The sequence below is a fragment of the Temnothorax longispinosus genome, chromosome 9 (genome assembly GCF_030848805.1).
Source record: "Temnothorax longispinosus isolate EJ_2023e chromosome 9, Tlon_JGU_v1, whole genome shotgun sequence".
Lineage (NCBI taxonomy): Eukaryota > Metazoa > Arthropoda > Insecta > Hymenoptera > Formicidae > Temnothorax > Temnothorax longispinosus.
In genome coordinates, this window is record NC_092366.1 from 6,344,984 (window position 1) to 6,372,351 (window position 27,368).

The 27,368-nt window shown below is 43.2% G+C and overlaps 4 protein-coding genes across 7 annotated transcripts; 1 reads left to right on the forward strand and 3 right to left on the reverse strand.

Annotated features, from left to right (window-relative positions):
* Positions 1-118: 118 nt before the first annotated feature.
* LOC139819757 (juvenile hormone epoxide hydrolase 2-like) lies at positions 119-3,159 on the reverse strand. The gene is made up of 6 exons (XM_071789438.1): positions 2,469-3,159; positions 2,107-2,299; positions 1,255-1,603; positions 977-1,155; positions 518-758; positions 119-437 (listed from the first exon to the last, which is right to left on the reverse strand). The coding sequence occupies exons 1-6, from the start codon at positions 2,652-2,654 to the stop codon at positions 185-187; spliced, it is 1,401 nt and encodes a 466-aa protein (XP_071645539.1). The 5' UTR covers positions 2,655-3,159; the 3' UTR covers positions 119-184.
* On the forward strand, positions 2,538-7,342 carry LOC139819754 (bifunctional 3'-phosphoadenosine 5'-phosphosulfate synthase-like). Of its 2 annotated transcripts, none has more exons than XM_071789429.1 (7): positions 2,538-2,673; positions 4,601-4,777; positions 4,864-5,499; positions 5,604-6,041; positions 6,123-6,326; positions 6,444-6,726; positions 6,839-7,342. In XM_071789429.1, exons 1-7 carry the CDS (start codon positions 2,662-2,664, stop codon positions 6,931-6,933), a joined length of 1,845 nt encoding a protein of 614 aa, XP_071645530.1. In that variant the 5' UTR covers positions 2,538-2,661; the 3' UTR covers positions 6,934-7,342. The 2 variants fall into 2 exon arrangements, with proteins under 2 accessions (XP_071645530.1, XP_071645529.1); XM_071789428.1 differs by lacking the exon at positions 2,538-2,673 and adding an exon at positions 3,708-4,509.
* LOC139819749 (protein qui-1) lies at positions 7,121-18,366 on the reverse strand. 2 transcript variants are annotated; one of them, XM_071789419.1, is made up of 17 exons: positions 18,234-18,366; positions 14,894-15,705; positions 14,480-14,767; positions 14,089-14,168; positions 13,871-13,993; positions 13,376-13,518; positions 13,113-13,273; positions 11,924-12,325; positions 11,084-11,841; positions 10,440-10,979; positions 10,105-10,345; positions 9,326-9,984; positions 8,890-9,196; positions 8,577-8,802; positions 7,774-8,486; positions 7,394-7,660; positions 7,121-7,260 (listed from the first exon to the last, which is right to left on the reverse strand). In XM_071789419.1, exons 3-17 carry the CDS (start codon positions 14,586-14,588, stop codon positions 7,247-7,249), a joined length of 4,743 nt encoding a protein of 1,580 aa, XP_071645520.1. In that variant the 5' UTR covers positions 14,589-14,767; positions 14,894-15,705; positions 18,234-18,366; the 3' UTR covers positions 7,121-7,246. The 2 variants fall into 2 exon arrangements, with proteins under 2 accessions (XP_071645520.1, XP_071645519.1); XM_071789418.1 differs by having other exon boundaries at positions 14,480-15,705.
* A 364-nt stretch (positions 18,367-18,730) lies between these two features.
* On the reverse strand, positions 18,731-27,295 carry Sec24ab (Protein transport protein Sec24AB). Of its 2 annotated transcripts, XM_071789420.1 has the most exons (15): positions 26,606-27,295; positions 25,892-26,052; positions 24,281-25,389; positions 24,005-24,160; positions 23,796-23,911; positions 23,510-23,612; positions 23,253-23,379; positions 23,053-23,162; positions 22,256-22,871; positions 21,739-22,068; positions 21,568-21,678; positions 21,275-21,447; positions 20,845-21,180; positions 20,619-20,722; positions 18,731-20,476 (listed from the first exon to the last, which is right to left on the reverse strand). In XM_071789420.1, the coding sequence occupies exons 2-15, from the start codon at positions 26,031-26,033 to the stop codon at positions 20,362-20,364; spliced, it is 3,648 nt and encodes a 1,215-aa protein (XP_071645521.1). In that variant the 5' UTR covers positions 26,034-26,052; positions 26,606-27,295; the 3' UTR covers positions 18,731-20,361. The 2 variants fall into 2 exon arrangements, with proteins under 2 accessions (XP_071645521.1, XP_071645522.1); XM_071789421.1 differs by lacking the exon at positions 25,892-26,052.
* Between the last annotated feature and the right edge of the window lie 73 nt (positions 27,296-27,368).

Consider the following 27,368-nt stretch of genomic DNA (forward strand, 5'->3'; position numbering starts at 1 on the left):
GTTGAGAATCCCTTTCGAGAACACACCCTTTCAACAATAATAAATATAAAATATATATATATATTGCTCTTATATATAAGCTAAGCATACTGTAAAATCTTTATAAAAGTTAAAAATAAACATTTTCTCGTAATTTATTTCGTTCTTGAATGGCACACACGTTTACGCTCTTTCAGTTTACGAATTACAGTTTGCTCCTTTCTTGTTCGCAAATTACTGTTTCCCTGTGCTTCTTGTTCCACTTCTCCATCTCGTCGACAGAGTTCCATATGTCGTCTGCGAGTAATTCGGGTTCTTCGAATGCCGCGAAATGGCCACCTCGAGGCATTTTGGTGGCGCGCAAAAGATTCACGAATCGTTCTCTCAATTTACTTGGATCTTGCTCCATGATTTCGTGGGGAAACTGCGCGCAAGCGCTGGGAACCTTTATCGGCGTTCTGCAAAGAAAATGACGCTTGTTATTTGTGGCTTGTTACGCTGCAATAATAATAGCAACTCGCGATGACAAATTACGTACGATTCTAGGAGTGCCGACAAGGACCTGTTCGACTTAGTATACAGTTCAGCGTATATTCTCATGGCTGTAGTGATGCTATTCGATACCCAATAGATCATCAGGTTATCGATCAACTCGTCATACGTAAACTTCTCCAGAAATCCACCGTCTGCCCTCTTTTTGTAAGACGGATTTGTGCCGGTTGAAAATTTCTCGATGATATACGCTGCCAAACCAGCAGGTGAGTCGTTCAGACCGACCCCTGAAACACACGACGCTCTGAAGATATTGGATTTTCGCTCGTTCAGTGTGCGCAAAAATCTTCTTACATTAAATTTATAACGATCGATTATAAGCGCTAAGGCCCGTATTCTGAACGCATTCTTATTGATAAATGCGCACATATCTTATCGATAAAAGTGCGTTCAGAATACGGGCCTAATTAAGTCTTTTTGCATAATTATATAATATGTCGCGTACCAACTGTATCTGGCTTTGTAGCTTGGATATGATAATATCCAGTCTCTGCCAGGAGTCCGAAACCAGGAGCTTTTTTAGTTTTCGCCCAAGGCAAGAAAGAAGGAAGGTACGACAATGCTGATTTCAGGAGAGTCCACTTATTGAGTACTTTGCACAAGTTGGAATGCATACCCAAGACGCTACGAATTTGCATAACATGCAACATACGATTGTTTTGTGTCTTTAATGCTAAGCGCCACATTAGGTTTAACTGATAAAACTTTAGAGAACAAACTTACTGTTGCGGATATAAACATGACATAGTGTGAATGACGGAGGCACCCCAATCGCCGCCTTGCACGTAATACTTATCGTGGCCAAGCCTCAACATGAGATTCTTCAAAACCACACTCATGTGAAGAGCCGAAAGCTCAGGTATTGTAGCTGCGCTGGAGAAACCAAATCCAGGCAGCGAAGGTGCTACCACCTCAAATATAAAATCGTACTCGGGTTTTGGCGAAGTCAGGAATGGAATGATCTTGTAAAATTCCATTATGGAGCCGGGCCATCCATGTACAATTAACAATGGCAAAACGCGTTTTCCCTCTGTAGTACTTGGTTTCACATGGATGAAGTGAATATCTAATCCTGCAATAAATATAGAACACATATTTATGATAGCCTCTATAATTCAATATTAAGAAATAAAATGATCCAATGAGAACACTCGCTTAATTAACTTTGATATTGATACCACTTATCGGTTGTTATAAATAGAATTAAATTTCGTTCTCTGACCAGAAATAAATTCACGTACTTATTTGTCTGAGAACTTGACTCTGCATTCTATTCGATTCTATTTTATTTAAATAGATATATAAAATTATAGATAGAAAATATAAAAAAAATTATAACATATAATTATATCCTGAAAGTCCCTTGTTATAAACAGCATTATATTCTGAAATCTTTGTTACATATATACACAAGCGGTTACATAATAAAATAAAATATTTATTATCTGGCCTTTTACAGAAAAAGTTTGCCGGCTCTTAAATTGAACCACAAAGCGGTCAAGCTGTTCGGTAAGTGCTCGGTAATCCGAAAGAATACGCGCTATATACTTTTCTATCGATGATCGTACAACCCACCTTGGATATTCGTTTTAAAATGTGAATACTGATTTATATATCTCTCACGTTCCTCGAAATTATAATTGTTCGACCAGTGATCTAGAAATTTACGCAAGGCGTCGGTGTTAGTGCCGTAATTCCAGGCAACGTCCTTTAACGGCGGGGTGAGAGGTCTAGTATGATTTAATCGATATTTCAAATCCTTTATGACCTGCAAAACGATGCATTTTATATTTTAGACCGTTAAGTATTCAATTTGCACGTGCCGTTTCTTCAAACAGGCTGCGTTCCGATATTCACTATCAGTACTGAAAATCATAATTGTGTACATGACGTAAACTAAAGATAATACAATCTAAACTTGTCTATAATTTGCATACCTCTTCGGTGAAGGTAACTTTGAACGGTCTGATATCATTGTTGACAGAGCTCTCAGTGCCGGGCGTCCACCAGGTCTCCGGTAACTTCGGCAACTTCGTCCCTCGAGGCGAAAAGTATCTTCTCATCGCGAACAGTATCACTGAGAAGCAACCGATAATAATCGCGCCGAGCGAAAGAAAATCCATTTCAGCGATGAACCCTCTTGTAAGTAACAGAATAGACTGATCGCACCGTGACACAGCTGATAAGTAGTAACTGTAGTAAGTACAAATTATACAACGCAATACAACGTGTCACATGTGCGACTGCTACGGGTGCAACAGGAGTGCAACGACGTGTAGGACGTTACGGGCGCCGAGATATCGGAATCTCGCGGACGAGAGAGCACGTAAAGATCGAACAATCGGATTTTGCGCAACTCACTTGCACGCGGTAGATTTGAAAAGCGCTACAATTCAATTCGAGGCCCGCGAGAAAACTTTTGGGCAAGGACGTGCACATATGCACACATGCGCGGGAAATTTCTCGGTTGGCGCGTTGCGAGAAGTTTTCAAGTTTTACAGTCGAATTTCGTCGTTTGCCGAGCACCGAAGACGGTTATTCCTCGCCCGATCGATTTATTTGTTCTGTACGAAATTTCTAACGGAAATTTCGATTGACGAAAAGCCGTCGAAGGACGATCGAAGTGTATGTACGTTAAAACTGTGATCGAAGGAATTTTAAAGGAAGGGGGACCCTTAAGCATCCGCGCCAGGCACTCGACTGTCATTGTGCGCGGCGCACATGCGCGAGAGACCGCGTTTATCGCCACTTCCATGCGCGCAACGCAACATGACTTGCGTATACGTATATGTACTGAGCATTTCCCATTTGATGTTGACCGGCAATAAATTGGAAAGTTACCGCGGAGAGAAAGTAGAAAGAAAAAAAGAAGTCCGGAATCTCTCGCCCGTTGTAAAATCAATCAATCAATTAATGTACGGCACAAATGTAAATAAAAATTTTGCTGATTCAACAGCCATTTCAAATTCAATTTTGCATCGAAGTGCCATATTTATTGAAAGTAACACGAAATTGCTCAATTAATACAATTGAAGGTAGTTGTGTTAACTATAGAAATGGAATATTAAATTGTATATACACCGGGCCTATTTTGAAAATTCGATTTGTTGTCAAAGACAGTGGCTGCGCGGTCCACTTGACGCTACAAAAATGCTTCGAAGCATTTGTAGCGCCAAGTGGGCCACAGCCAGTGTCTCGTGTAAAAAATGCCACGTCATCTTTTTTGTTTATTTTTCTCCTTTATACTTTTTATACTTTATACGCGCTCTTTTTTTTTGCTGTACATTTATTTATAAAATATACTTGAAAATCTATTATCTTTTCTCATTTGTTTTTGCTCTCGCGATAAGAAATAAGTTTTAAAACAAGTGTTTCTTTTTTTTCTTCATCTCGGTAAACGTCGTCACGATTTAGGATGTACAGTTCCGTTAGATTTAGCGGAATCCTGACCTGAGGACCGAGCGAAGAGTATAATGTTGACGCACAGCCGCGCCGTTAAGGCTGCGTTCGGGAAGCGCGCTATTAGCGCTATTGCATCATTCTATCTTTATCGCTCATCAGGTGTAAAACAAGGATAAAATAAGCAAATAGCACTATAATAGCGTCTTCCCGAACGCACCTTAAGCGTGTCCCGGAATTGTTGTCCTCCGGAATACCGATGAAAGTGACTTTCCTTCTTATATACTTTCTCGCTTTCCAGCAGCATCTTACGTTTCGTACACGAGAGATCAGTTTCCTGCCGTCTGTCGCGCGTTTCAAACCTACCGTGTCTCCCGTTAATTTACCTACTTATACGAGGATCATTACGTTTGATCAATATACATATATGTACTCGTATAAAAATAATACTGCAAAATAGTGAAAAAAAGAAAATGTTATCATTGTAAGTTATTTCGTAACAAGCACGACGGAGAAAATCTTTAAGAAATGGGAATTTTTGCACGACCGGTTCTGGAGATTTCGGATTCCCCGAAAGAGGTGATATACATCGAGATAAAAAATTGCTGTGTATTGAAGAAAGTATTCGAAGAATATATAATGACGATGGGGGACGTATTTTCGATCGCAGATGCAGAGAACAGCGACCAATGTGTTGGCTCAAGCGCATCATGTATCCAGAATGAAACGGGGACAAGCGATCGGCTCCGTTCGAGGATTTCGCGGATGTACATTGTGGATGACGGGGCTTTCTGGTGCCGGGAAGACCTCCATCTCCTTTCAGCTTGAGGAATATCTCGTCTCTCAGGTATATACATTTACGACACGATCACTCGACTCGTGTTGCTCTACATTCACGCGGCATTTATTCGATATTATAATTTCTGGAAACAGGGAATTCCCGCGTACAGCTTGGACGGTGACAACATGCGCACTGGTCTGAACCGTAATCTCGGCTTCAGCAAAGAAGATCGCGAGGAGAATGTACGTCGTGTTGCCGAGGTTGCGAGACTCTTCGCGGATGCTGGCATTGTTGCCCTCTGCAGCTTCGTGTCGCCGTTCGCGGAGGACCGGAAAATAGCACGGGAAATTCACGAAAACGCCAATCTGCCCTTCTACGAGATATTCGTCGACGCGTCCCTCCAGGTCTGCGAGGCCCGCGACGTCAAAGGGCTCTATAAGAAAGCACGTCAGGGTATTATTAAGGGTTTCACCGGTATCGATCAAAATTATGATGTACCTACCGAGCCCGATCTCATCGTCAACACGGAGAACGCGACTGTTCAACAATCCACCGATGTCGTCATTAACTTTCTTCAGCGCAAAAAAATTATACCCAAGATATGCGAACTTGAGCAACCTTTTCTGGAATTATTCGTGAAGGAGGATAGATTGGACGATGTCCGGAAAGAAATGAAAACTCTTCCAACTTTGGAAATTGGCAAGATAGATGTGCAATGGTTGCAAGTTCTCGCTGAAGGATGGGCGGCGCCGTTGAAAGGATTTATGAGGGAGAACGAGTATCTTCAAGTAAGTTTAAACCTGTTCTATGCATAGCTTACAAACTTATGTAAAAAGTATTACATATATAAGTAACGATTCCATGTATTAAATACTTTTTTTTTTTTAAATAGGTGCAGCATTTCAATTGCCTATTGTATGAAAACGGTGTCCCAATCAACCAATCAATTCCCATTGTTCTTGCCGTGAGCACCGCTGATAAAGAGCGCTGTTTCGACGCGGCTGCGCTCGTCCTCAGATATCAGGACAAAGATCTCGCCGTTTTACGCAATCCCGAATTTTATCTCCATCGCAAGGAAGAACGTTGCTGCCGTCAGTTCGGCACAAATAATCCCGGGCATCCTTACGTCAAATTAATCCGAGACTCTGGTGACTGGTTGGTCGGCGGGGATTTGGAAGTGCTCGAAAGGATTAAGTGGAACGATGGGCTGGACCATTACAGACTGACGCCTAATGAGATCAGGATCAAGTGTCGGGAGATTGGCGCCGACGCGGTGTTTGCTTTCCAACTACGAAATCCAATACACAACGGACACGCGTTGCTAATGCAGGTCGGTGCTGACGCTGTACGAAATTTTCCGCGCAAAACGGCAAATGCTCGTTCGTTACTTCTACATCTCGTTGTATCTCAGGATACCAGGAAACGTCTCGAAGGGTATGGCTACGAGAAACCAGTTCTTCTTCTTCATCCCTTAGGTGGGTGGACTAAAGATGACGACGTTCCCCTATCGGTCAGAATACAGCAGCACGAGGCTGTCCTCGAGGAGGGTGTCTTGCACGAGGATACTATACTCGCTATCTTCCCTAGCCCTATGTGCTACGCCGGCCCCACAGAAGTACATTTCTTCCTAACATTTTGTTAAACAATGCACGTTACGTGCAATACCTGAAATATGTAAAGATTATTAATACCCAACTTGAAAAATATTGAGCCGCAAATTTGTATCCTTTAGGTACAATGGCATGCCAAAGCTCGTATGATCGCAGGAGCAAATTTCTATATTGTCGGACGAGATCCTGCCGGCGTCCCTCATCCTGATAAATCCGCCACGACAGACGGCAATCTCTACGATGCTACTCACGGCGCGCGCGTCCTTTCACTGGCGCCAGGTTTGCAGGATCTCGAAATTATTCCTTTTAGAGTAGCTGCTTACGACATGAAAGCGAAGAAAATGTCTTTCTTCGAAGCCGAACGACAACAAGATTTTATTTTCATTTCCGGTACCAAAATGCGCAGTAAGTTTCTATTCTGTTTTCATTTTTCTTATCCGTTAGTTCGAATAATAGGATAAAATTATTTATCTTTTGTATTTCTACAAGATTTATAAAAATATTATGTCTATGTTAGATTTGGCAAAAAATGGCGAAGATCCTCCCGAAGGTTTCATGGCACCGAAAGCGTGGAAAATTGTTATGAAATATTACCAAACTGCACCCACGTAATTAAAAAGCGGACCGAATAAATAATTATTGTTTATGTATAGCTTTACATAACTGATATTGATATTGTATAAAATATTGTAAATTTTAATAACACGCGCGCGGACAGTAAATAATATAATGAAATAAAGTATATAGGTATTATATAGGTAAACTATGGAACTGCAAAAATAATGAAACAAATTATGCATTTTCTTCTAGTCTATTATCTCTGGTATATCTTTATTTATTGCATCGAATGACACGGAAGGACATTTTGTAACTTAAATATATTCGACAATCAATCGAAAGTTGCCGATAGAAAATATTCTGCCATTTAATCCGGTATATCTGCAATATAATATCCCACTGTTCTTAACTTTGCCTTGTACGCTTTATTATGAAAAATAAATAAAAAATAAAATGAAAAATACATTTGCTTGAGCAAACTAGATAATAAAAGATAATATCGTATGCGCTTTACCTTCTTCTTCAGAGTCGGATATTCGGGTAGCCTGAAGCGAGCTTTGTTTCGTTAACGTCCGGACTAGGCCACGTGGTCTTGGCGGCGGCGATTGTTTGTTCCAAAGTGCCTCCAATTGATCAAAATGTTGAGATTGTGCTAAAGCGGCCTGCTCAGGACCTAGGCCAGGTTGAGAACCGGCTAAACCTGCTTGACTGATCTCTTCCATCGACGCGCTCACGCTAAAACGACGTTTCAATCGTTCCTCGATAGTTGAGACTACGATACCTGAAGATAAATGCAAGGAATGTTAAGCTAAATTCTTATTTATATCTTACAAAAACATGCTTAAAAGATCGATTACGATTTCCAATAATTAGAATTATATAAAAAAGGATAACCTGATGTAAGATGCCCGTATTTTCGCTGCCAGGTATAAGTATCTAAAGACACCTCTTTCTTCAACAATCTCTTGGCGGGTCGCTTTGGTCCTGGCGGTCTCAGGTCTCGCGGCGCCACGTATGACGGCAATTTGACGTATTGCGCGGGAGTATTATGCAGGCATAGAATAGGCATACACTTGTGCTCCAATAAATGTACTGCCATCCTGGAGCAATCGGTAGACATTTCAACTCCTAAAACCGGTACGTGTAGCATGATGGAACTGAGCGGAGTGCCCTTTTTGGTATCCCAGACGATTAGGCTCTTGTCCTCGCTTCCGGAAGCAGCCAGAGTTCCGTCGCCGGAGAGACGCACGCAGGTCACGTAGCCCAGATGGCCCACGAGAGTATGCAAGTCGGCACCGGTGTTGATATCCCAGACGATCAAATTGGCGTCCCTGGATCCGGAAACCACTACAGACTTGTCGACCACTGCGACTGCTACGCAAGTAACATGGTCGGTGTGACCGACCAATACTTGGGAGAGTTTACCGCCGGCCAGTTGCCATACTTTCAGGCTCATATCGCGGGAGCCGGTGATCAGGTACTGGGAATCCGGCGTTGCTACCAGACATGTGATGTCCTGCGAGTGTGACACCTGATGCTTCTCTTCGGGCCCGGCGCCCAGACTGATTATGCGCACCTGGTTATCGCCAGATCCGCATACCGCGTATCTGAAGTGCGAAAAGTGAATGGGAGAGCCCGATAAAGAATATTTGGTACAGAATAGTTCGTACAATTTGCTACAAATCTTGTTTCCTCACCTCATGTCGGACGCAACGGCGAAACATCGTCCAGGTCCGCAAACAGACTGAATTAGCGTACCACTGTCTGCTGCCCAGACCCTGATAGAGCCAGCACGGTCTGAACTGACCACTCTTCTACCATCCAGCATAGCGGTAACAGCAGTTACCGGCGCCTGGTGCCTGAATGTAGCCACGACAAGTCCCAGAGTTAAACCCCACACGCGTACTGTCTTGTCCTCGGATCCTAAGGAATTTACGCACTTAATCCAAATACGTTAACAGCGAATAGGTCGATTCGCAGAAAAACAGAATATTTTATAAAATCCTGTACCAGATGCGACAAAAAGTCCTGACGCGGAAAATGCAATGCAAGTAATGCTGGCGATATGCCCTTCCAGAGTGGATAACAATTCGTGAGTGTTGAGCTGCCATAAATTGACTAAAGAATCGACACCACCGGTGACCGCCATAGCGCCATCCCTGGAGATATCCAAGCAGGATATCGGTGCGGTATGGGGTTGCAGAGTATCCTGTTTCCCGGGTTTCTGCGGTTTCGGCGGTGGTTCTTCACCGCGAAAGCTCCAGTACGTCACGCGACCTCCTCCGCCAGTTATCAGAAAATCATCTTTCTCAGTCACCTGCAAAAAATAAAAATAGAAATAGCGTGATTTAAATAGAGATAACAAGAAAAACGTATTGAAATTTTAAGATAAATATTAAAGAGAAAAAATTAATGTTGAAAATACCTCAATTTTGCGTTTAATTACCTTAACCGAAGTAACGTTTGCCGATGGATTAGCGGGCAGAGTCCTGATCAATTTTCCACTATGCATATCAAATACGGATACTCTGCCTTCGACACCGCCAGCGATAGCTCTTCTACAATCTTTCGCCAGACAGAGACTCTTAACTGGTCCTTGATGCCCCCTAAGCGTGTGGATCTCCGTGCCTGTTGCCAAGGATCTTAGATAGAGCTTCTGATCTTCGCAAGCGGCTAGAAGAAAGACTGAATCTGCAGACACATCCAGCATGACTACCGGAGAAGGTAGAGCAATACTGTTGAGAAGACTAAAGCTTTCCAAAGACCAAAGACACACAGTCCCGTCGACTGAACCAGAAACCAAGACTTCTCCAGCGGAATCGACTCGAATAGTGGTGACGGGACCTCGATGATGGTCAACCTTCATCAGAACTTCGCCAGTGAGCAGGCTCGTAGCGATAATTCTGGAATCTTCACCACCGCTCACGATAACGGAGTTGTTTAGCGCCGTAGTTAAAGTGAGGATCGGTGCGATATGCTCGCAAATTCGGCGTTTCATAACGAGATCCTTCATGTCCCAGACGATAATGGAGGTGTCCTCGGAGCCGGTCAGAAGATACTGCGATTGATGGGTGACGGCTAAACACGAGATTGGACTGGAGTGTCCTGGTACGAGAAAACAATTATTTATGATCATTAATGAAAACATACTCGGGAAATCCGGAATAGAGAAGGAAATAATATTGTTACAATGCAATTTGATTATAACTATATTTTTCTCTTTACCTTTGAATGTATGAACAAGCTGACCAGACATCACGTGCCATAGCTGAGCATCCCCCAGCGGTGGCACGACGACCACGTGCTGACCAGACGGTGCCGCTTCGATCAATTTAACTCCCTGAGGACATGTAATCGCCCGGATCTGCAGTGGCAGAGGCGGTTGTAGCCATCCGTTCAAGGGCACGAGCAAAGGCGCGGTGTAACCGTCGCACCAAGCCATAGCGGCCATGACCATTCTACTGACCTTGATAAAGAGAGACCGAGTAAGCCTTTCCAATTTATTAATAGTCTCCAATAATCTCCTTATTAAAGTAAAAAAAAATAAAAAAGTAACTTACGAGGTCACCGCCGTCCTCGGCGACCGGCCTTAACCAGCAGATGAGCTGCGCAGCGAGCTGAAGAGGATCTCTGGTAAGGACATCGCTGGATTTTCTCACGGCATAATACACGAGCTCCAAGTCGCGCTCGAGGAGATATCGTCTGGCATGTTCGAGGACGCATCGTAGATAGCTCACGGAGATCGTCTGGGCACTCGCAAGAAGAAAGTCGAACGCACAGACAGCGAGTTTCTTCAGCTTGTCAACGTCGGAAGCGCGCAAAAGATGTAACCACGCTTCTTCGACGTGTCGAAGTGTGTACGTGATATCCTGCGTTTGCGGCGTTTGTGTTTGAAACGGCGTTTCCTTGATGGGAGGCGAAGAAGCTGGATTCTCCGGTGATTTGTCGGAATTATCGTCGGCGTCTTCGGAGAAGAAGAGTCCGGCCAACTCCGCGTGGTAACCGCGAGAAACGTCCTGATTGGAGAGATACTTTCTGAGTGCGACTTCGCGACATTGGCCGCGCCAGGAAAACATTAATCGACCGCTCATCACTCGTACCTGAAATAATATTTTGTAAAATAATAATTTAATAATACGAAAAAATGTAGGATAAATGTGGTGTTAAAGCGACTATATCCATATCGATCCTATAATCTACTTACTTTGAGCCACGGTGCAAGCGTCCTCCTGACCAAGCACCAGGTCGCAAAGTTAAATTGACTCTCCTTCAAGAGCAAAGGTCCCTCTCCTCCGGTAGGCATAATTAATTCGAGTATTTCTGTCTCCGACAAGCCGTACTCGGTGCAAGCGAGAATCGAGGCAATCCGATTAGCCGCATCGAGTCCGACGAGCTCCTCCAAACGCTCAAAAACCACGTCGACGCCTGACGTCGCGCACACACGTCCAGAGAGATCAACGAGAATGTCGGGGCTACGTAGATGTTCCTTTTGAATTGGCGTGAGGCGCATTTTCTCGGGCGGGAACGCGGAAGTGACGACAAAGTGAACACCAGGAGGAAGAGTGAACGGTAGCCAAGACAGGGCGGCGACGATATCACACTCGAGCGGATGAAAACGATGAAGATCGTCGAGAAGAATAATTAATTGGTCCGGAAGGGGATGTTCCTCTAAGCGGCGTATAATGAGACTGAACCAATTGTTGAGGTAGAGTGGGTCGAAGGAGGCATCTCGTGGTAGATTACCGTCGTTATCGCCGCAAAGAAAGCCGACGTGCTGGCAGAGGATGCGGAGGAGCTCCAGGCTATAGGCGGATCGAGGTGTCGAAGTGCACAGTCGGACGACACGAAGCGTCGGCGTCGAAAGCCAGTCGGGCGAATCTCGGTAGACGCGCGCAAGGATAGAGGATTTTCCAGAGGATTTGGGTCCATAGATTAGAATCGGCCCGTGCTTCTGCTCCTTGCCTGAAGATTTACACACGATTCAATTGTATAACATATTCCTACGCTGTTGTACCATCCTGTATATGTAAAGAATGCAAGAAACCTGCAAGGATAAGTTGTTTAACTCGCTCCACGGCCTCGTCGGCCTCGTCGGCCAACGGTAATTCTCGAAGAAGAGCGAAATGCGCCATACTCTCAGCGTAGACCTCCTGAACCATTTTCTTGCGACTTTTAATTTCCGGATCAGCCTCGACGGACGCGTTCACCAATTGCTGAACCCTGTCCAATATCAAGTCCCGAAACTTTCCAAGATATTCGTCGTGAGCGTCATAGTCGGCATCGATACCGCCGTTACGGTGCTCCACGTAAAAACTCAGAACATTTTCATGGGGTAAGGTAGCCTGGATACGGGACTTGAGCCCCTCGGCCGCCGTACACCTTGATGCATCGTCGTTCGTCCACTCGCGAATCACGGCCATTATTCCCAAGCCCTGCTGATCTAGATCTGATAAGAGCGTTCCAACGATTATACCGATGAATTATTAGCGCTCTTCTGTACATGCCGCACTGCACTTATATCTATAATCTATATATCCACATGTATATTTATATATTTGGCTAGCAATAAATATAAATACGTCTTTAAAGCCCATTTTAAAATCCTTTTATTGCATCTAAGGGAATTCAGAGATAAAATAATTTCTCGTATCGAAATTTTGATCGCTATATGTTGAAAGATTGGTAATAAATTATTAATCAGCGGGACGACTAAAAATAGCTCGAGCACCAATTAAATTTTCTGGCTGGAAAACGAATTACTGCGACATTAGACGTGGCACAAAGCGGCTTCAATTTCCAAGCTTCCACGTAAAAGCCTCTTATAACGTGAAACGCAATGGGTGTGCGAGCTCTCCTTCGCGAACAGTCGTCGCGAACGTTTGACGGAGAATAATTTAAACGGCACACGATACTTGACCTAGAAGGTCAGGATCTTCTATTTTTGGAGGAGAAAGCTCGATAAGTCCACAATTTCATTCGTGAAATATGACATGCCACTGGCGTGCCGTCGCACGAGAGTTGATCAAATATTGACAGGCGTCAGAGTGGCGGTCGATCCCGATCGGCGTGTTCGGTTATTTATTTACGATCTTTCAAAAATATGACGTGTCCACAATATATTATATATATACACGGAATAATATGCCGGAATATCAGCGGCTTAGAATCGCTTCGTTGGCGGACAATTCTAATATCTCGCAGAGATTATCGGCAAATAACTCCGCTATACTCACTTAGGCCGTAGTCCAACTGTCGTTCCGCCGTACTCTTCAGGACGTATTTCAAATCCTGGTTCTCCGGCTGCTCCGCGATCGCGCGTTCCGCGGCGGTCCTCAGCAGCTGGCGCAGATTCAGCTCTTGATCAATTTGCCATTCCCGCTGAGCGGTCTGCACGCTGTTCACACACGCAACTTATGATGACTCAAGAAAAACGGTGATACGGTGAGGAAAGGGGGGAAAGTATAGGAGGATAGATTTCTAAACATATCAGCGTTACCTATTTGCATTCAAAACATAAGAGTGCCCATTGTGCTCGTAATGATCTTTAAGAAGAGCGCAGTGCGCGAGAAGCGTTCGGTAGGTAGCCTCTTTCAATTCCGTTGGTACCCACCCTACGGTATAATTTGTTCCCGTCAACAGCTGAAAAGGATAACAAATGGAGAAACGAGTCACTTCTCTGCATCTCGAGCGTGTACCGGAAGTGTGTAGAAGAAGGGTAAGAAAAGAGAGCGATGCTCGACGCGACTGAGAATGAAATACGCGAGAGAAATACGTGGCGCGAAATGAAGCTACGCGAGCGCGTCGAGAGCGCGATGCGGGGCGGTATAAGGCATAATCGTTGGTAGTCAGAGCACCCCCGGTGGAATACTTTAGCGAGACACGCATGCCAGACCGTCGCATATACATAATTCTTAATTCCACGCGGCAATGAAAGATAAATGTAACGCCGATCGATATATAACGCCGTAACGTCGTAGCGTAGTTTCCTTACCAGGAGGAAGCATCCCCTGGAATGTCGGTGGGACGCGCTTATCTCCTCCAGGAAGTATTCCGCCAGGTGCGGATCGACGTCCGGGTCGTCGCCGGACCCGTACTGCATGTCCACCAGGAGCACCTGCGGCAGGGCGAAGCAGCATAATCCCGCGAGCTTGATGATATTGGCCGAGCGGATTTGAACGTCAAAGTAAATGTAAATTGCTTTGCACTGACCTCGATTCCCATATCGTCGTAAATTGATTGCAACTCCGGCCCGACCACCTCCAGCAGCTGTTTGCGCTCCTCCGGGAAGTCTAGCCGGCAAAATTGCCGAATTTAATTCCGCGTTAATAGAAACTCTCTCTCTCTCTCTCTACTCTCTCTACTCTATTCGCAATTTCTCTACGCCTACGTGTTGCCTCACGTGCGCGTGACGTTACCGAGATTGAATTCCGCTTATTATACGGAATATAACGAGATATACACGGGCAATCCGCTATAGATCCTATCGAGCCCGAAGAGAATTGCGAACGTTCAGCAAGACGCGCGTTTATCCCGTTCATCGAAGCTAAAGCTTCCCGTCCCACGAGATTCGCGGAAATCCCGAGACGCAATCCAGACTTACCGTCCCTCTCGCCGGCGATGAATATCTTGATGAGCCTCGGCGCCGGCAGATGAGCGGGGGGCGGGCCGCCTTTGATGACCCCCGCGATCAACTCCACCTCGAGATTCATCCTTGCGGGATTTCGCGAGCTCGCGCAACGGCGTTTTTAGGCGACGACCATCGCGGGATCCTTTGGTTTCCAAAGCTGAGACGTCATTCCACCTTCGAAATATCTTTCTCGCAACGTTTATATCGCTCGATATCGCCAACTGGTCTCCTTAGAAACTTGAATTCTTCTTAAGAACACTACTACATATATAATATATATATATATTTTTTTTTCTCTCTTCAAATTTATTTCATTCCCTGTAGAGAATCTATCCTTAAATTCATAAAATCTTTCTTCTCTCGGACGTTTGGGATTACAAAGCTCACCCGATTACCGCCTCGTCGTCGTAGGTACGTGTGTGGGATCTCGTGCAGCCTCCCTCGGACTCGCGTGGACTTTCCAATATCGTTAGGACATTAAATCTCCCGAGATCTCTCGAATCTCTCCGGACTTCCGGCGTCTATCTCGAGTTCAATATAGGGTATAATCGTCGAATCTTTTTGATCCCACTTGCGTTCTCCGATCCTTCGGTTATTGCCCGCTCAAGGTACTCGTGTTACTTCGATATATATATATACTTGATCGATCCGGCGATCAGTAGGTCAATATATATAATATACAATGATCGACGCTCAACAAATGATATAGAGATTGTGATTCTTTCTTTTTTTGATCAATACTTTTAAATGTATATATAATCTGTGTATATATATATATATGCTCTTACATGTACATATATCTATGTATCTACTTATGTCTTAATTCGGTGACTACCTAAACAACTACGATTGTCTTCGCCTGCGGAACGCAGCGGAGCGTTACATCGATCCGTGAATCGCGACGGTTAGGCGGCGCCCAAGCGCGCCTGCGACTCCATTCATTACATCGATCGCCCAAGCGACATAGATCGATCTATCACGATCTCGATCGCGATACCCTTCTCCTCCTCCTCCCCCACTGCTCAGTCAGTTTGTACTTGTCCCGAGCGTGCTCATTGGTCGTTGCTCGCTAAGCCGCGGTGTGGGCGGCGGGGGAGGGTGAATATGTTGCGAAGTTGGCGGGCTTGAGGGTGGAGGTGTTCAAGGCCCTGTTATGCCGCCCTCTTACGTTCCCATTTTACGCCGGGGGTGAGGACCCTCTGCAAAAGGAAAACGGAAACGCGGATTTCACCGTGGGGGTTGAATTCCATCGCGTACGTCGCGGGACGTGGTCGGGGGTCGCTATATAGATCCTCCTCGCGCACCGTCGCGCGCGCGAAGAGACAGAGAGTGAGCGACGAGGGTTTCAGGGGGAGGAGGGGGCGATGGGGACGCGACGTGTACCACCACCCACCACCCCCGTCGCTAACGGCGGGGTGGCTGAGAGAGCTCCGGCGACTTTCGCGCGAGCGAGAAACGAGACGAATCGCCCGGAATCGATCGGGCGTTCTCCTGCCGTCGAATTCGGGCCGCGCGTGCCCGCGCGCGCTTTTTACGCACGGAGCGTTTCGCTCGATGCGTATCGATCTCTCTCTCTCCTCTCCTCTCTCTCTCTCTCTCTCACCCTCTTTTCTTCGACCCACGCGTTCGCGAGAGGCTGCTAGCTCGTCGACGGACGGACCGAAAATTTATGTGTTTACATACGTTTTGAGACGTAATACGTCGAGCAGATGCGCGCGTAGATGCGCGCGTAGGAGACGCTGTCGCGAAAGCTCGGAGCTCGGCGGTGAACTTTTGACCCGCCCCAACACGTGGCGGAACGCGGAACAACCCGCCGCCCGCGGCGGCCGCTATTGTTTTTTCCAGGGGCGGGCTGCTCTCAATACCTCGAGGAGAGTCGCGTCGGAAACCCGTCGAAACGCTCGAGAATAGAATTCAGTCGCGAGATAAGAGCACGAAGCAACAGTGTGCCCCAGCAAATGAGAGCACGCGGGCGCGCGTCTCGAAATCGAGGGCCGCGACGCGGCGTCTCGAGTCGCGAGACCGAGTTGATTGAATCCAGAAATATCCTCGACAGGGTGAGGAGGGGCTGTTTGAGTCGGTTAAAGGGAAGAAAATCGGATACCAAATTTTCAAGACAAAAAGCCAAAAAGCTAAAAAGTCCCGTGACTAAAAAAAAGCTCCTCCCTATCTCTTGAACATGTTTCATCCGATTTTTTTCTTTAACCGACTCAAACAGCCCCGCCTTACCCTAATTAATAGAGATCGTTAATAATTACAGGAATCCGACGCGCCGAGACAACCATTAACCGGGCAAGGACGGGAGAGAAAGAGGGAGAGATCGCAGCGTGCGAAATGGATTCCCACCCCACGTCCACCGGAAAGGTTGAACGCATATTGTACGTCGCGAGGGTGAAGGGTGCCGGTTTGTGAAGATGATGTTGACGCGCGTAATTCAGGCGCGATTTTATTTTGTAGATGCAATATTTGGATCTCCAGGGAGAACGACGTGAAAGCGGGAGGACCGTTGCCGTACGTTCGGCAAATGTTTGCCGTCCCGGGCACTCGATGGACACGGCAAACATGCTTCACGCCGCCGAGTATGTCGAGTGCAATTATCGCGTCGTCATTAGGTCAACCGTGCGAAACGGCTTGCCGAAAGAGAAAGAGAGAGAAACCATCTGTTATTCCGGACGCCCTGGACCGCGCGCGCGAGTCGACGGAATTAATTGCCGAAGGTTTTGGAAAGGATCTCTCGGTACCCCACGAGAGATACTTAGCGAAACCGAGGGTTGCGCAGAGGGGTGCTAATCGAACCGAAAACGACCGTGGGGATGTCATATCGTTTTTACCTAAAATAGAGGAGAATAATATCCGCGGAAGGAAACGACAGGGCGATAAAAATAGAAGAGCACCATCTCCTAGAGGATTGTCGCTAAACATAGTCCTAACCGGAGCTGACCAATTAACCTTCCGCCAACGCTCGCGAACCACATCCCGTATTTGTTTACAAAGTTTCAACCCTGCAGAATATCTGAAGCGTGGTATAGAATTTTCCTCGACAAATGTCATTTGCAATTATAATAGTTTCCTTTTTTGAAAAGAGATGTAAATTTCAATTCGTCGACCGGCAAAATCATTCAAATGCAGAAAAGAATTTGAAAAGGGGCATGTAAATTCGACGTAGGCAAATAATATTTGAGCTATTTAATAATTTTCGAATATTCCGCATCTCTCTGATTATTTGGACACCCTCGCGTGCGCGATAATTGCCTCCATCTTTCGCCGAATTAATTTGCGTCTGGCTATGTACTTAGACGGGATCGTACATCTGCAGACACATAACTCGGATATATTTCAGCTGATAAATCGAGTCACGTCTCCGTTGATTATCGGCAAGATGCATCGTTAAATCGGGAAATACGAGCGTCGTTTCCCGAAATATAAATTTATTAAACATAAGACGTCACGCTCCTTCCCCCCCGAAATCCTATTCTTCCTCCCTTTCCGCTGCTTTCCGCTTTCCCCTTCCACTGGCGTTCTATTTGAATCTCGGCGAAAATTCCATTCTACGTTTTATCAGCCCACGATCGACCGTCACAACGAGAGGCTGCCGCCACCCGCGGAGGATGCCACGGAGAAGGGATGAAAAAATCGCGGTGCGGATCTCGCGTCGTCCGCCCGGTCGATGCGGGGCTCGCAAAAAAAAAAAAAAAAGGGGAGGGGATCCAGTCAAAACAAGGCTTACCAGGTCGTCGAGCAGCTATTGTGACGAAGGCCTTCACCTGCTCGCGCGGACGACGGCACCACTACTGATAACGCAGTCAAGCGGCCGACGCCTCCGGAGCGCCGAACGCCCGGCGCCGACGCCGTCGCCTCCAACGTCGACGTCGACGTCGACGATGACGACGACAACGCCGACGCCGACGCCGATATCGCCGAACTAGAGTAGGGGTAGTTACGATACATCCATGTTATCTACGACACAGATTTGCATCTATTATAATACCTAATACTTTCTGTATATATACATGGATATCCCTATACATATATAAGATCAAAATGAAACAACGATCTTGTTTTAGGATAAAAGTTTTGGGGAAACTCTCTTCGACTTTGTTAATCCGAAGTTAAGTGGATAGCGGACTAAAGATCGGAGGCATTCTTGTAATATACAGTTGATAGTTTATAAAAATCGAATGATATACACGGGTAGAGGATCATTAAAGAATGTAACAACGAATGTACAATTATTTCCCGTATAATTATATATATGTATTTATATATATAATTATTAAATAATAGACTAAATCGTCACACGCTGTTTTTTTGCCTTCGGCGGATCGTAAAATGGTGAGAAAAGAATAACGCCGGAGACTCCCGTTTGGCAGCATGACAAAGTACGAGTAGTACGATTATTTTACAATATTCATTTGTTTATTTCTTATATAACACTTGCCAGTGTTATTGTTCATCATTATTTATTTTATTATAGAGTTCTTTATAGGCGAGTTTTTGCCCGCCCCGACGATCGATTCGTATTTTACATTGGCGCGAAATCGTTCTCCGTCTTTTCCCCCTATATATTTTTTTTTACAATTAGTTATTTAGTTAATTCAATTGCAACAATATTTTAATTGCAATGTTCGTCGACCGTTCGAGAAATTGGCGTTACGACTTCGCTCATCACAAAGTCCAATTTTACAATGTGAATTAACAACATGTCACCGTTTAAGGAATGACATAGCGACTGATAATATAATTTTTCACGAGTTTTTCTACTACCCCCTTCCCGTTTGTATTTTATTGCCTGCAGGTGATTAAATTACAAGAGCGCATTGCTTATCACCGTGAAACATCTTTGTTTGGCGACACCCACAATCTGCAAGCATCTTCATTTATTATTATTTATACTGAAAATGCAAAATTGCACTTATTTAATTTCCTTTCTATTGCATGTAATTATTTGTAACTAATATTTTTCAGGATATTTTTGAAGATGGTATTTCTTTTTTAAGGTAAGAACACTTGCGTATTGCGACAATACCGATACTCCGATACAGAGATTAAAAGAATGCGGAATACGAAAACGTAGTTACAAAAAATAAAGAAATACTCTATACAAACATCATCAAAAATAGTCTATTTCCTCTATTTTAAATTTGTTTTCCTCTAAACTAAGATTTTCTCTCTCTTCTTGCGTCGCTCTCTCACTACTTATATTTACCACGTAATCATGAATAGATAAGAAAGCGAGTGAAAGGCAACGGGCAATGGCATTTCCACTCATATGTGCCACTAGATTAAGAGAGGAAAATCTTAGAATAAATGAAACGATCGATTCCAACAATTGTAGGATAGAGGAAACGACTGTGGCCATCATGCTGATGCTATTTAACGAATTACCGCTATTGTGAACAAGATTTTCCTACTGAACAAATAAATCTCATAGATTAAAATTGTCATAGGTATAACACAAAATCGTAAAAAAATTAGATATTTACTGGACGAAAAGAAATTGCTTAACCCAAGTGGATACGCGCAACGAGAACGCAAGTCCATATGTTGAGGCTACCGATGGTAAATAATTAATAATAATAATAATAATAATATTAATAATTACAATCTATCATGTTTAAATGCGTCAGTGTCTTTCGATAAGGCTGTCACTGCTGCATAAGTAGATGGCATATAAGTAGTAGATCTTGAATCACGTGACATGTCCCAAAATATCCCGAATGACCCATGATCGATTAATGAATTATAACAGATTGCGCAATTTTTCAACTGCGCGATTGTTTTATAATAGTTCCATAAACCGATGATTAACACCTCCCGGGCAGGAGTTGGTCTCACATACGAATTCCTTAACTTCGTCACTCCTTCACCTGTGTCTTGAGATGCTGCAAGAATTCGTAGTAACTAAGAGCAGATTCAAATCGATCTTCTATCAATCGCTCGATGAACAACGTCCTAAAGTGGCTATCGTCCCTGAAAAATAAATTTCTCGCATGTAAAATAAATCACGTTGTAGGATATCAGATACGCGCACCGCGAGATGATTCTATGAATTCTATTGAAACTTGTGACAACGTACATATTTATTTTCATTAATCAGAAACGATTCGCTTACCTGACAACTTGTACAGATACGTAGTATGGTTTCTCCTCTTGTAGGCTAAACACAAAGTTTCGTAACCGTTCGCTTTCTACTGTGTCCAATTCTGGTAATTCGTACTGCAACAACAAATTTACAGATTAGAAGATTATACATTCTTATCAGTGGATTAAACATTATAATATGTAAGCATGCCGATTTTTGGCTAGGAATACGTAGTCGAGAAAAATAATATTCTTACCATTTCTTCTGGGATAGACGCGAACCCCGAAGTGCCAAACACGTTAGAACAGAAAACTGGATTGACGTTCTTGCCGACATAAATGAAGATTCTGTCGCCAGCATCCATAAGAAAGACTCCTCGGCTGTCGAGTTTCTCGGCAGATAAATTAAGCCGAGGCGGCTGTGGACACACTTTGCCGTCAATGTCCTTCGCATTATTGTCGTCGAGCACGTGAACAGGATACAAATCGGGATAAACCACCTGCATCAGCTGCGCCAACGGCAATGTTTTCAGTTGGAACATAGCGAATATGCGATCATCCAAACGTGTGTTCGTGCCAGATCTGAACGCTACCTGCAAGTTCAATATAAAATATTAATGACAGCATGCACAATATAATTAAGTGTGAGATGTTTGTAAATTTGATAGTTGAAAATTGATAACTTACGCTCTTCAACAATGCGATAATGTATAACGGCAACAGTTTTAAACTTTCTGGAGCAATAAGTCCTCCGCCGCTGGAAGATTGCGCCAGTTTGTATGCGGATAGGATGTCGATAGCGACGTTTATTAATGCATCTCTGGCGTCCGACAAAGATGATTGAAGTGATCGATCGACAGCTGAAGATATTTAAATAAATGCCTCTTTATTTCATTTAATTATGATTAACGCAAATAATTAATTGTTTAAACTTTTACGTTGCGGTACATAAGGATTTATAGTCCGCAAGTTTAACTTACCCATTTTTGATAATAAGCCGACTATGCATTGTTGATCTGCAGAATGCATAACATCCGTTAGACTTGCCACGACTGGCAGGCATAGAGTGTGTACTCTGATTCTTCGCTCACCTTTAAATAGAAATTATAGCAAATACGTGAAGAAACTCTAAAAAAGACAGAAATAATTACCTTTGCTCGAAGTGTACAGAAGAGATGCTTGGAAGCATACGGTCTGTGTATCGGACAGATTTTCGTCGATGGAGATCTGCATGCCGAAACCAGCGTCCGGATTAATATTTGGCAAGCAGAGCAGATCGGTCGATCGAACGAAGAAGCTGCCATGGAAAGCGTGAATGCTGAGACCGCGGGTACAGCGAAGTCGCATCACCGCCTCAAAACCAATCTTTCTCGATAAATAACGATGTAGTAATCTTTCCAAAGTTTCAATATTCTGTAACTTGGATGCTCGAAACAGTGGCAGATGGTAAATGCAGCCACCCGTAAATTTTGACACGCATGCTGCGAAATAAATAAAAGATTGAACGTTACAAGAGTGTTTATCAATATTTTGGAAAAAAGACTGTATATAACCACGTATATAAAAAAAATTATGAATCATAAAAATTAATCTTTTGCAAAATTACAGTTTTAGCACAAAATTATCATTTTTTTAACAACTATATTCAATCAAGATAGAATCACTTACATAAAGTTGCCAGATCGCTGTATTGACTGTTCAATAAGAACAGATCAATCGCGATTTGTTGTCCACTGCAATCCAGAGCAATTCTTTTATAGAAGTCCGTTGCAGGATTGAGATGTGGCACATCTTTATTCACTCTGGTATTAGGATCTTCTCTCGGCTGCAGTGCCCCTGGACCGATATTAGGCAGACACGTTTGAAAAACAGTGACACGCCCTCCGGTAGCGGAAAGGAGTTTGAGGGCAGCTTGAAGACCGGCACCAAGGGCGCTGTTAGTATCATGGGTGCCGCAAAACTTGACGGGAAGCTGAGCAAGGAGGTCGCGGATCAGCTCTTCACGTTCCTTTAGATTTACAATTAGATTTTCTGGACACGGCAGAAACACGTCGTCGATATCCAGCATAATCATTTCGTGTGGCTGCGAGACGTTATCGGGCATGCTGAAGAAGTGCAGAGCAGAATCAACGGCGAGAAAACCGATTTGAGTGCGGCTGTCGCCGGGGAGACGCGACAGATCTTCGGTAATAATGTTACAAACGATCTGCAGATAGCCGCTTTCCACCGCAAGACGAGAAACATCCATGACAAAGAGATAGACAGCCGGCTGAGGTGGACGGACCTATAATTAATTCAGTATTTATCAAAACTAAATCTCTTGGGATATTACAAACAAGTATCTCATTTTTACGCAAACATATAATTTGTAATTATTAATAGGTGATTATACCACCTGATTTTATAGCTTATCGATTACTTATTTAGCGCAATATATTAAGCAGTAATTAGAAAAAATTATTAACCATATATTCGCTTGGTGCAATAAACTCTATCGTTCCGGTTCTGACTTCTGGCCGTCGCGATGGATCGCCGTAAGATTTCGTCACAGGATCGAAATGAAATTCTTCAGGAACTGCGTAACACAAAGCGTAAATATATATATCAAACTCTTGTCATGTAATATTAAGCAATAGATATGAAAAAAATTCAGCATGTTCATTACGTTCGTTCAATCTGAAACAGAGGTTGCACTTCCATCTCCTCGAATCGACGAAATATACAAACGGGTTGATATATGTTCGGCAAGCTCGACAACGCACGATCGTATTGCACTGAATCACTGCCAAATGCTGTTACGACAAATATTAAAAATTTTATTAAAATTTATTTCCAGATGGTATTTTAAAAAATAAAATAGCATGTTCTTCTATGTCTGCATATCAAAAATTATAAAAATTTATTTATGTGTATATCACTCACGTTTAGATCCTTAAAAGGATGTATTAATACGCCGAATGGCAATCTTGATTTCTGCAGAAGCGAATTTGATTCTGGGACTCTTGTTAATGTACACCTGAATATCCTGTAATTATTCCACATATTTCATGAGACACTTCTATGTAATGAAATAGTTTTAGTAATAAGAGTTCTCTAAATTGTTCAAATCTTTGATTCGCGTTGGTATTTTGGATACGTCGATTCTCGTGTAACATAGATGTAATCTTCGCATCTTAAATAAAAAAAGGAGTAAGAAAAAAAAACTCACTCAGGATTACAATTTACGACATCTAACATTTCCTGATGTAACTTGATCTTTGGTGGTTCGACTTTTTCAGGCGGCAGTATATTTCGGCACTGTAAGAGGTCTATCGACTCCACCCCCTATAAAGAATGTTATTAATTTACATATTGAAGAAAGTAACATATTTAGATTGCATATATAATTATAAATACTATTTCAATAAAAATAAATACCCATAATTTGTTGTAGCCAGTTTGTGTGACGTTCAAATTGCTCATCTGATTATTTAATTGATTTAATTGGTCAGGGTACATATTAGGATACCTTCTATTTGACGAGTCTAATGGAACATTTGTCATCGGGCCAGGATATTGCGAACGAGGATCATACTAAAAATAACATAAATCGAAATATTAAAATGCCACGTCACTTTTTGAAGAAAATATAAAAGATTAATTAAATAAAATTGAACTCTATTACACAAACGTTACATTCTTAGAGTCCATTACCGTTTGCTGTCCCGGAAGAGGAGGTATTCCTGATGGAGGTAATCTTACACCATGTAACTGATTACCTCCTGAAGGCGGTAGCATCGCGGTATTGGCAGTGTCTTGTTGTTGCGGATATCTCCTCTGGCCAGTTAAATTTTGATGTACATTCTGACCTTGAGGAATACTTCCCAGTCCCGTGGGATCCATATAACCAGTAAGTAAATTTTGAGGTTTCAAAGGTTGAGTGCTATAATCTTGAGGATTTCGTGGACCTACATTATGGCCTTGTGCACTATAGAATAAATTCTGTGTGCTAGAATTTGGCATTGACGATGCATTGGATATATTCTGTTGAGTTCCATATCTGAGTTGCGAACTACTTAAGCTTTCGGAAGGACTAATTGTCGATTGTGCTTGGACGTTCTGAGTCCTTGGAGGTTGTGTACTGGAGCTCATTGGTTCTTGCTGTACATAACTGTTTTGATTTAAATGTTGAGTAATGTTCGAAGGAGGTAGATTAGCGTTGGATGCGGGTGGAGGGGTAGGATGCCCTTGATCGTATGTCACGATCTTATTTACTCTAGCAAAGGACGTCTGACTTTCCGCAGTTTGATCTGTTGAGACTTGACTAGTCTTATCGATGCTACTGGACATTCCAGGAACGCCCATAGTACCCTGCGGAATGTTGGTAGGTGGAGGATTAGTCGCCCATTGATAACTTTGGTTCATTTTAGCTGGCTCTGGTTTAACAGTATCCGCAAACATTGATGGCGCGGACACTGGAGTCAGATTTTTTGCTACTGGAGGCATCTGATTCGAAGGAATCGTGGGTCGATGAATTTCTTGGCTAGGTTGAGACACAAAAGCAGTTGAAGGTGTACTGACTGCAACGTTCTGACGAGTAGTAACGACATACTGGTTATGGGCACTATATAGATTTGCAGGACTATATGGTTGTGACGTTCTAGGTGGTGGAGGTAACACATTGGAGTTTTGAGGTCCGTTTATTGGTGGCATTGGCGGTCGTGGCAACTGAGGCCGATATTGGTTGTGAAGATATTGAGTTGGTGACGGATCTCTGGAGGTCTCCCTGGACGGGTCACGCGACGACTGCGACGACGACGTGCCTAAAAACACATTTTAATCGTTACAATTATAACAGTACACTTTTTAGACAAGATCACATTATCTTCAATAATTTTGAAATTTGATTCACTGATTCACATTTAAAGACTTCTAGCACTTTAAAATAAAATATGTGATCGTAACATCGACAGAATTCTCTTCAAATTTATTATCCACTTTTTACAGCACAAAATATAAAGTTTACATAATTTTCTTATGTTAGCTACTATTCGTTTTATTTTTAGAAATGTAAGAAATTGAAAGGGTAAAAAAGGAATAAGAGGATTGATTATATTAATTTGATTCTTATCGTGTGACACGTGTTGCCACATCATATATGTGCAGGAGCAATGCCACTGCCTTCAGGAGTCATTGCCCTAATAAAGAAGCTTCGTATAATAGCAAAATGTTATAATTTTGCTTTTATACGAATAAAATATATCTATATTGTTATAGTTTATTTTAGAATTAAAAATTCTCTGTACGCTTCTAGCAAAAACTTGCCGGTTAAATTGAACTGAGAAGACTGCATTCCATTCTGCTGAGATGCAGGATTTTGACCATTTACTATGGGAGGTGGTTCGTTCTTCAAGGGATTGTTGGACTCTGCGTACAGTGGATACTGGTAACCGCTTGACTGTGACATTTTGTTACTTTAACAATCACTGAAACGAAACACATTAGATTTATTTTTATTTAGGAAAGTATAACATGCTTTTAAAGACATAAATTTCTACATATATCAAACATCTAACTCTAGGTTATCTGGAGAAAGTCCACCAATGTTAATATTCTAGATACAGGGTACGTAATAACGACCTGGTGTAACAATCAAATGCTTAGCTTCCATTTTAATTGCTACTGTAGTTCAACAAACAACACAAAAAGAATTCAGTTAATTGTGAGATTGCCCTAGGCAACAACAAGAACATATATAATTCTGGCAAATTATAGGTCTAAGGTAGCACAGCTCCCAGGCTCAGCTAAAGATATCACAGATACTGCAAGAGGTTCTAAAAGACTGTCAAAAGTTTGACAGATCGGTGCGAGAGGACCAGCCGCGCCTGGGACCTCGTTGACAGGGCGATTATCGTCTTAATAATCTATGAGGAGAGATAATATAGATCGGGTTGACGTTTAGGAGAGCCAAAGCGCATTGTCAGCGTGTGAAAGGTTAAAATGCAGAAGACAGAGGCTGGTACCCTCGAACGCCCCTACCTGCGTAATCTTCGTGATCATGGATCATATGTTCGTGATAACGTGAATCGCCGAAAGTTTAGAAACGGATAGACGCAGGCTCGCGCATCGCCCTCGTTGCCGTTCGCCTCCACGCAGCACTCACAGGATGTAAATTAATAGCAGCGATTCACGAACGAACGAACGAACGGCACGCACAACATTACGTGGCAGCTCGCGCGACCGCTGCGCCATGGACCGTGGCACGTGACGGTACCAGATGGCATTGCGATTTGCGAGGCCGGCGGCCAGGGTTCACCTGTTATATACCGAACGACCTCGATTAAACTCCGATTAGCTTAAACGGCGGTTAACTTGTCAAGCAATCTACTTGTTTTGTTAACGCAGCGATTTTTTAAATTAAAAATTTTGCTTCGAGCATTTCTGCCGTTTGATAATCACTGAAGTGGCGACTAAACTCTGATTAATGTAATCACTTAATCAGCAATTAATTCTACCGATAGAATCGCTTAAAACAAAATTTCTTATTTATCCTTCCTGATCTAACTCCTTTTTAGTATATCAAAAACAAAAAATTGATAATTCTCTGTTAAAATAACACAGGTATTACTTGGTAAGTTAATCACTAACTGAATTAATCGGAGTTTGATCATCGTTATCCTTATTTTATGCTCCTGCACGCATAGTTCTCGAGCGCGATCGTATCAGCAATATTTTTAAATCGTGTAAACATTACAAAATGTAGAAGGAACGTATGTTCTTCGCAAATACAGAAGCAACTGCT